Here is a 10,307-nt window from a genome sequence, read left to right on the forward strand (position 1 = left end):
AGAGATGAGTTGAGATGGTTTGTGAATAGTAGAATAAAAGTTGAATTATTTATTATATTTTGTGTGGAAATTTAGGAAAGTTGTTTTAAAATTTGAAAAAGTTAAATTATTTATTATATTTTATGTGAAAAATTAATAAAATTGTAATGATGAGATGAAATGAGTTAAAATAGGTTGAGATGAATTACGAATACAAACGAGACTATTCATTAAGTATAAAAAATAATAATAATAATAATAAATAAATTTTCGAGACCCAATCGGGACTCATTTTTCGGTGACAACAGCATTTCTGTTCAATAAAACGAACCCTAGCCTACCCAGCGTTTCTTTGTCCTCTCAACTACGCATGAACCAACCCCGACCCATGTCAGTTTCCCTCGCTGATTAGAACTCGTTGTAGACACGCCGAAGGTAAAAATTGATTTTCTTCTATCTCTTCGCTACTATTCTATCGATTTCTCTCCGTTTCTCCTCTTCTGATTCCCAGTTTATTTAACCCAATGCCTTAGATTCGTTAAGTTTTGCTTGTTTAGGTGTAGCATGTAAACCCATATGACTTTCAGTTTTGGGCAAACCTACTCCGCATAAATCAGGAAAAACATGTTGATTTATTGCCCTTTTTTTAGATTGGCTCTACTGTCTAGGTTAAATCCGACCTGGTCAGGTGCATCGTGGACTCCTAGTGCAACACCTTTTACTCTTTGGTTAACACAGCGTTAGAAACATCACAAATGCCACCCGATCTTGTTTTGTTTCATTATTTTGTTCTAAATTCTTAATGTTAATTTTAAATATCAATCCAAATATGTTTTAAATTTCCAGATTTGATTTTTTTCAAAAAATTATCTTTTATTTTGTCAATATTTTTGTGAAAAATACTAGAAAAAAACTTTTACAAAAATTTGAAAAACACATCTCCTAAAAATCTTATCCAAACAGCTTTTCAAATTGATCAATTACTTCAAAATATCCATATAAAAAATCGAAAAATAACTTTATCTAATGAAAACACGGCTCAAGTTTTGTTTTCAAGACTACTTATAAAAAAAAAAAAAAAAGTTTTGTTTTCAAGACCGGCAGTGCTACTGTGCTGCCCATCTCTTATCGTTAGGCGTGCCCGCTAGTGCAATTAAAATTTTTTTTTTATAACATTTTCAAACATATTTTAAACATTTTTGAAAAATACATACATTCACTTGTGGTAATAAACATTTTAAAACTCAGATGCCAACCTTGTGGCAAACTGGCATATTCTTTTCAAGACTACTAAAAAAAATCTTAAATTTTGTTAAATCTAACGTGTCCTTTTGAATATTATGTTCTCCTCTCTCGAATTGTCTCCTTTAGTTGTTTGCCCTTCTGCCGGGTTGGCAAAGCTCTCTCCAGACATCCATCAAATCCCCGGCTACAAATTGTTTGTATCACTTCAAGCATGGCTCCCCAACATTTTTTAAGCCCTGCATTTTTCCTTAGATTTTTCTTTCATTTCTAAGCTGGCATGTCGTCTTATTTTTATTGTCATAGAATTTCATTTATACGTTTGATTGGGGGTTTCTAATTTTCTATAGAATATTGCTGCAATTTTGTACATATAGGAGTACAATTGGTTTCAATGATCGATCTTGTCTGGTTAGCAGGCAGGGCTTGTGGCTAGTGCGTGTGTGGTGGTCAGATTAGGGTTTTTCTTCTTTCTCGCTATGATTGTTGGCTTATTGATCGCTTGTAGATCCATCAATGAAAACGGGAGATGTGGTTCCTGTGGGAGATCCATCAAGGCAATAAGCTCATTGCCTTGAGTTTCTTTTTCTTTTTTTTTTTTTCTTGGAATTTCATTTATACGTTTGATGGGGGCTTTCTATAGTGTATTGATGCAATTTTGTACATACAGGAGTCGCAATTGGTTTGAATAATCGATTTTTTTCTGGTTATGTCAGGGTCTTTCTTCTTTCTTGGTCTGATTGCTGGCTTCTCGATCACTTGTGGATCGATCAATGGAAACGGCAGAAATGGGTCTTGTGGAATTGTTCGGCTATGACAAAGAATTAAGTTTAATTCCTCCCCAGTATTTTCGGATAATTGGAGTTGGCAAGATGATGAACGCGAGGACATGACGGAAGAGGAATACTGCTCCTACAGGGATCAAGTTTTGAAGACTGAAGTGAGCAACTAATCCCTCTTCTTCTACCAAAATTTGGCCTCCCCACCCCCCTTTTTGTATGCGCTTAATTCTTTCATCCTTTTGACACCTTCTTTGCTTTAGGGCTTTGATGTTGACCGCATTCCTGGCGTCTCTTGTTTTCACCAAATTCAGCCTTACAACGTGGACAAAAAGACTTGGGATTACGAAGGATATTCGCGGCTTGCAATCGAGGAATACAACTTTCGCTTCAAGGTTTCTGTTATTATATATATATATATATATATATATATTTAACAAAATATCTGTTTTGTTCAATGTCCTCGTTAATAGCTCCTCTTCCATGATTTTCAAGATGGCATTATTTGGTGTGTAGGATGCAAATGCAGGGTTGGAGTTTGTGAAGGTGCTGAAGGCAATGGGTCAGGCTGCCAACGCAATGAGGTTTTATTTAACCCTTGAGGCTAGGGATCTTGCTGATGGAGGCAAGACTAAGATCTATCAAGCTGTGGTATTATCGGGGGTAACTAAGGATACAGTGTCATCCTTTAGGCTAAAACCTGCTGAAGATGAGAAAGGTAAAGCAAATTGGTTCCAATAATATTTCTAAAGGTTTGCGGCCATGCTATGAGGTTATTGCATCTCTAAGCAATTTTGTGTAAGATAAATAAAATCTGGCTTATTTATACCTATGTTAAGTCGAGCTCTTATGTGAACATTGGCTCAAACTTGTTTAATCAGGGTATTGCCCGCAACTAATTGGACTTGGCCATGTATGGTTATGATCTCAATCAGAAGACTCGAATGCTACATTATAGTTGCACTTGCACCCCATCAAGGTTGATGGGGGCACTCATTTTTTCATGTTTCAGAAAATCAAACACTCACAATTCCCTTGGCTTTGAAACTATACTCTATAAGGTCTCAAAATTGTATCTATAATCTTCTTTGTATTGTCTCTCTATTCCTCCACCTCCATGCACTAACTCTGCCTGCTCTAACTCCTTATTCAGGCCTCTTGCCCTCTGATAATTTTTTTCACGATCCACAAACAATTGATATTTTCCAATCATTGTCTCCAACCTCTTTGCAGTCAGATCTTCAAAAACTTTGGGTAGTTAAGGTGAGATGAAGCTTCTCCTAGAAGTTGGTCAAGTTTCACTTGATAATCTAAACAAGAGACTTTGTGGGCATTAGTACGTCATGGTGTTTGAAAATGCGGGCTTGTGATAATTCTCAACCACAAAATCTTTCCTTTAAGTTTTAGTTTTATATATACTTCTCAACCACAAAATCTTTCCTTTAAGTTGTAGTTTTATATTGTTATTGAGGTTTAAAAAAAAACTGCTAGATTTACTTGTTTTTTATTAGTAATCAAAGATTTTAGCACATTAAGCAGAGCCAAACAAGCCGGATGTATACAAATGAAAATGCTTAGTTGCAAATAAAAAGAGATACAAGAAACAAAGCACTGAAGATTAAGTTGTAGGAAAATGCTGTGTTGCCCCCACAAAGTGACCGTTCACTTTGATCGCTAGTGCAAAAGTTTTTTTTTTTAATATTTAATTTTTTTTTTTTGCACTAGCGGTCAAGTGAGTGGTCACTTTGGGGGGACAGCGCAGCAGCACCCTAAGTTTTAAGTTCTTCTGTTTTCAATAATATCATTTCCCTCCAAATGCACCACACTGGACATGTAGGGATCATCTTCACATTGTTGCAATTGGTGTATTTTCATACAACCCTTTCCAGTTTGCAAAGAGGTATGCTATCCTTTAAGTGTAATCAAAGCTGACCAAACTTTTTCAAGTATGTTATCCAAGATTTTGGCAAACTCACTGTGTAGTAAAAAGTTGTCTCCAGATTTACTCTTAAAAAAAAAAAAAAAAAAATGTTGTCTACAGACTCCCCCATTTTCTATTCATATAACACCGTTCTGACAATAATATGACGTTTACCTAGATTATTTATTTTGAGCATCTTCCCTAAGGAGACTGTTCGAGCAAAGAAAGCAGCTCTTAGATGTGCAGTAGTCTACCAAATACTCCTCTAAAAGAGAGTTACTTTCCTGGGGTCTAAGAACATGACAGAGAGAATGAATGAACTGTGAATGTTATTTTCCTGGAAGGTTTTCAATGGCTACTCTATGATCGGGAAGTGTTTGGCTGACATCTGCAAATTTTTTTTTTTTTTTTAGTTATTGGAACCTTACTTTTATTTAGCATAATACTGATAGTTATTTTCACTAACTTTCTGCATGTCAAGAAGTTTTAATTTAAGTGAACTATATGGTTTTTAGGGTTGTGTTTATCTCTTATTTTTTATCATTTCATGTAGGTTGCAGTCATAGAAAAGAATGGTTTTGGGAAGATCATCTTTGCAATGGTTAGTATGTTTATCACTTGTCAGTGATCATCTTTGAGTTACTGAACTGATAAGGATGCTTTGTCTATGATTGATTATTCCATGTTATATTACTCTGGTATAATGATGCACAAGATAAAGCCTTTGTTGATAATTCATGTCCTGATGCGTTTTGAAAATATACGAGATTTCTGTCTGTTTCTTTGTTGGTTGGACTTTAATTATTTTCTGGTCACGCAGTTGCATTGACATACATCTCTATATGAAGTTGCTTTTTCTTTTTTACTTTTTCTTTCCTCCTTTCTTGAGATATGAATGCATGAGTTTTTAGCTTTCTTACTTACAATGATCTCCACCTCTTCCAACTAAAAGAAGAGGGAGATAGAAGGAAGGCGAGTGAAGGTACTGCATTGAAAGATGATGGGGTTTTCTATCGATTGCTGTTTTATTACTCTAGAGCTTTCTTTTCTTTTAAGTTAAATTTAGGACATATTACGGTTGTTCTTGTCACCTTTCAGCATATTTTTATACACACTATTGAAACCAAATTCATTTCAGAGGCAGATTTAAGGCCTTAAACCAGGGCCCTTTCTGAATGTCAAGTTCTTGAAAATTTAGAAAAAGCATATTGTCCGCATCCTGGTGCACGTGTTATTTGATTTATTGCTTTTACCATCAACTTTTGTAATAAAACTTGATGTATTGTCCCGATCGAAGGATTTTATTTTTATTTAATTTTACCGACTTCTGCAGAATGTCACCATATAGACTAAAGTTCGTTTCATTTGGTTTTATTTCTTTGTGGCTTTTTTTTCAGGTCTGATATGTTGAGTTTGACCAGAAGACTTTTCAGGGGTGTCAAGTTCACGGAGTTTAGATGGTTGTTATGCTAAATGCAAAGACAATTTTTTAGTGTTTACGTAGTCGTTGGAATGTTGGTATAAATATTGGTTGCTTGGTTTTGTTTGCAAGACTGGTTTAATCCTATGTGGGTAGTTGCAATGTATGAAGTAATTTAAATCTATATTCTAACATTTCATTGTTGCTTTACAATTACAAATATTCCTTTGTTACAACTGAATCATTTGCCGGATAGCAGGATAGGAACAAGGGAAAAATTATATGCATTGACGATTAGAAACTAATATATTAAGGGACTCAAATAATTGGATCTACGGATTGGGGTAAGAGGATTAATTTCTGTAGATTCAATTTGTTAACCATTGAGGCTTGACACGTACTGACAATATATTAAGGCCATTGTGATTAAAAAATATCCAAATTAGATTGGAAAAGAAACATCGGCTTTGGTTATTCATATGAGATGAGATTTTTGTTAAAAGTTGAATAAAATATTATTAGAATATTATTTTTTAATATTATTTTTATTTTGAGATTTGAAAAAGTTGAATTATTTATTATATTTTGTGTATGAGTTTGAGAAAATTGTAATAATGAAATAAGATAAAATGAGATAAGATAATTTTGTGTATCCAAACTAGACCTTAAAGTCTCGTTTGGTTACACATATGAGATAAAAGTTAAAAGTTGAATTGTTTATTATATTTTGTGTATAAGTTTAAAAAAATTGTAATAATTATATGAGATGAGATGAGATGGTTAACCAGGCCTAACATTGCTAAAGCCTAAAAGAGAGAACTAGATATACTTGTCAAAAAAAAAAAAAGTTGAAACGTGTGTATCGATGGATGTTTGTGTAGACTCTTCGGATGTGTTTCCAATGTCCCACCCCATGAGGCTCACTCACCTCATTCGAGCACCATCCTCCCTATAGTCCACCATATTTTAAATCTATGATAACTCTCCACAAAGCTCCCCTATCCTCATAGTATCTCCATAGCCACTTAACCCAATAAAGTCTTGTTGAAAACCAACAAATTACGAATTTTGTATAAATCGTGGCCCGATTCACCTAGTGAAACTTAAATTCTTTATCTATTTCCCCATAGGAAATCTTGTAGCAACTTCTCTAATTGATAAACCACCTTGCATGGTATTGGAAAAAGAGATGGGAAGTAGGTAGGTGGATTGGAAAGACTACCTTTTGTCAACGTAACTCTACCACTTTTGGACAAATAAATCCTCTCCCAACTCGCCAGTTTCTGTTCCATTTTTTCCAACACCCTATTCCAAATGCACTGCAACTTGGAGGTAACCAAGGGAAGAGCAAGATACTTAATTGGCAAGGTGGCGACTTTGCACCCCAGAATGTTGGTGAAGCTCAAAACATCTGGAACATTTCCAACTAAAACTAATTTTGACTTGGTGAGAAGAGCTTGCAAAGCTTTGATTGTGACTAGCACCATAGAATACAAGAGTATCATCCACAAATAAGAGGTGGGTCATCTCAATTGTGTCGATTCTTGCATCCCCTACCACAAAGCCAGATAGAAATCCAACTTCCACAAGACCTGTAATTATTTTACTAAAAGCTTCCATTATGAAAACAAACAGTAGTGGGGATAGGGGACCACCTTGCCTCAATTCCCTCGAGATTCTGAAGAAGCCCCTTGGAGTACTATTCATCAAAATGGAGAAGCGTACGATGGATATACGAAATTTGATCCAAGAGCACCATCTCCCTCCAAGTCCACACATCTCAACCATGTGTAACAAAAAATTTCAGTTTATTCGGTCATATGCCTTCTCCATGTCATGTTTGCATAAAAACCCTAGAACACTTGACTTGATGCGACTCTCCAGGCATTCATTGTCAATGAAGACAGAATCAAGGATTTGCTGACCTCGCATGAAGGCTTTCTGGGGCTTGGAAATGATCTTCTCCAATATTGTACTCAATCTATTATCCAAAACCTTTGAAAGAATTTTGTACATTCCACTCACCAAGCTAATAGGGCGAAAATCCTTAATCTCCACTACTCTCATCTTCTTTGGAATTAGAGAGATGAATGTAGCATTAAGGCTTTTTAAGAAAGTACCTCGTTCGTGAAACTGATGGAAGAAGCTTATGATGTTATTTTTAAGTTTTTTTTTTTTTTTAACTTGAACAAAAAAATTTGGAAATGAATGAGGCAAAAAATGGTGTTTATCTTCGTCGTATATGAGGCAAAAAAAATCGACAATTGAGGCTAAATACAAAATTTATATGTTTATTTAAACTATTTAGATTTATATCATATTTTATTGAAAGTAGTCAATGAATTTATATTTATAATCTTTTAAACATGATATTAGATGCTTGAACGGAATTATATATGATTTTTAATACTTTTTATTAACATTGAAATAACTTATCCAAAATTATCATGAATCACTCGATTTCGATTTTTCAAGCGGTGATTGAAATCATAGGTTCCCTCTACCCCATTCATATTTGTGTATTTCTTTTAATAAACTAAGCCCTAATCTGGGAACACAAACCATCTCATCTCATCTAAAAACTTCTTATAATATTCTTCCCAAACATCACTCAAACACAAATTGGAGGGACCAAAATCCTTCCTCAGCTATGAACCTACTACCCACATGATATAAAGGCCTGTAAGCCCAATGGAGCAAGCCCATGACAATCGGCCTATTGCAGTCAACCCATGCTGCCCACCGTAATGTTATGCCTTTCTATACTATCCATAGATAAGAAAATCAATTGCACCCTGAACAACAGGGAAATTTAAATACTCCCAGATAACAACCTGAGACTAGAAAAAGGAGGAATTTAAATAACAACAAACTAGAGCCAAATTTAAATGAAGGGATTAAGTTGTTATGCAAAGAGAGATGTAACAGTCCACCATAAATTCAATGAAGGAATTTCTTTAGGCTTTAGGAACCTCGTGAAAATCTCAAAATTTCTCACGAATCAATCAATCGCATAGGTTTTAGGTTGTCAGCATGGCAAGTATTACCACTCACTATGGTGCTAGAAACACGATTTTACTCCTTTGAGATACTTAGAAGTGTTGGAATGAGAAATTTTTTGTGCCATTAGACTCAGAAAAATACTTAGGATTTTATGGCGAAATAAAATAATTTTCAATTTCCGGAAGAAGTAGTTGTTTGAAAACGTGTTTTGATTGTTTCGTGGCACTTCAGAGTCAATTTTTAATAAAATATTTGCACTCTAAGGTTAGTATGATTATTTAGGTTTTTACAGTGTAAAATTTATTTTTTACTTTTTCGAAGTGAATAGTAACTTCGACAGTAGCACCTTGAGCAGTGTTTTCAAATCATAGTGTGGAATGTCCAAATTAGGTTAGAGAAGCTTTATTTGGACACTTGGAAAGATCTTAACCACACTTAGTGAATAATATTGGACACTTATCACCAAGAGGAACCATGAGATGGAAAAAAGAAGTGAAAAAAATCAAACTTTGTGATCAAGCCACCTAAGAAAAACCCTATTCCATCCAACCATCCAGTTTGTGCAAACCAAAGAGGGTTTAAACCCTAGAGAAATCATAAACACTTGGAATCCAATTAAAACACCAAAAGTTTGGTTGAAACCAAAATCCCAAATAGTTTCCCCAAATCCCAAAGTTTGCCTCCAAACCCTAAATGAACTCAGTTTAGCTTAGCGTTTAATCACTTGATTAAATTACTTCTACATGCTATTAACCACTCAAATTTATGTTATTACATCCTTATTTATAATTTTAAACCTTGATAATTTTTGTTGAGTTAAGAAAAATTAGATTTGGGGTTGATAGCAACCAAAACCCCATTGAAACTCTATATGGAAGCCCATTTGGTTAGGCCCACGCAATTGAGCCACCAAGGCAAGGCATGTGGAGGAAGTTTACCCCCTGCCTTGGCAGTCCTATCACTTCCCAAAACAGCCCCAAACAGTGCTTGATGGGAAGGCCAAAAGCCACCTCACCACCACCCTTTACTTGGAAGTTTCCTTGGCTGAAAAACATGGGCTGATTTTGCCCCTTGTTTTGGCTGACACACCCATTATCATAAGTCTCATTCACACTCCTCATATCACCCTCCAGATGTGTAAGAGGCATCTAGGTCCTTTCCCCTTTCATTTAGTCACTTTTCAACTCTTTTCTTAGAGAGAAAACCTAAGAAGCTCTCGGACCAATTTTCTGGCTTACTTTGTTTGACATTTTTGAAGTAGTTGTAAGTATTTTCTTGCAAAGTATCATTCATAAAAGTTGGTAAGTTTTATGCTGGTATGTTTTATGTTGACTTTCGTGATTAAAAGTTAGTTTATGTATGAAGAGGTCATTTTGGGCGATAAACTAGACAATGCATGATATTTTGATAATTTTGACTAAGTTATTGACAAGATGTTGGTCTAATTGTTTTATGGAGCATAGTTAACATGCTAATACTTATGTTTTATGAGGATTAATTTCATGTTATAAGTTTTTGGTGAAACTTTTTCTTTGATCTAAAAAGTTGAAAATTGGAAGGTTGAAAACAACTTTTGTTTTGTGTAAGCTTGAATCTTTTTTATGAGAAAGCATGATCCAATGGTTTTGATATTTTTATATGATGATCCTAAGATTTTATTTTTAGTGTGTTATTTTAAGGATTTTTAGTGTTGGTTTTAAAGATATGAATTTATGAAAAGGTTCGACTAGGTCATGTATTTGAGTTTTTCGGTTAGATTGATGTTTTGATGCAAATATGGCCATGTGATCTTCAGTTTGATGCTTGGATCACGTAATTTTATAACTATATGATGTTTTCGATTTGTGAGTTATTTCAGGTTATGATTTGGATGAAAGGGTTTGATCAAAACCAAACTATAAAGGAATCGGCTTTGGTGAAAGTGTTCAGGCCGAAATTTTGTGATGGTTTTTTTGTGGTTTTT

The 10,307-nt window shown here is 34.6% G+C and overlaps 1 protein-coding gene across 3 annotated transcripts; it reads left to right on the forward strand.

The window, feature by feature from the left end:
- The first annotated feature begins 290 nt into the window (after positions 1-290).
- Positions 291-5,540, forward strand: LOC109018939. 3 transcript variants are annotated; one of them, XM_019001135.1, is made up of 7 exons: positions 291-414; positions 1,938-2,161; positions 2,264-2,395; positions 2,517-2,718; positions 3,154-3,263; positions 4,475-4,522; positions 5,319-5,540. In XM_019001135.1, the coding sequence occupies exons 2-7, from the start codon at positions 2,111-2,113 to the stop codon at positions 5,322-5,324; spliced, it is 549 nt and encodes a 182-aa protein (XP_018856680.1). In that variant the 5' UTR covers positions 291-414; positions 1,938-2,110; the 3' UTR covers positions 5,325-5,540. The 3 variants fall into 3 exon arrangements, with proteins under 3 accessions (XP_018856680.1, XP_035544017.1, XP_035544018.1); XM_035688124.1 differs by having other exon boundaries at positions 2,315-2,395; XM_035688125.1 differs by lacking the exon at positions 3,154-3,263.
- Positions 5,541-10,307: the final 4,767 nt, after the last annotated feature.

The sequence above is a fragment of the Juglans regia genome, chromosome 3 (assembly GCF_001411555.2).
Source record: "Juglans regia cultivar Chandler chromosome 3, Walnut 2.0, whole genome shotgun sequence".
Taxonomy (NCBI): domain Eukaryota; kingdom Viridiplantae; phylum Streptophyta; class Magnoliopsida; order Fagales; family Juglandaceae; genus Juglans; species Juglans regia.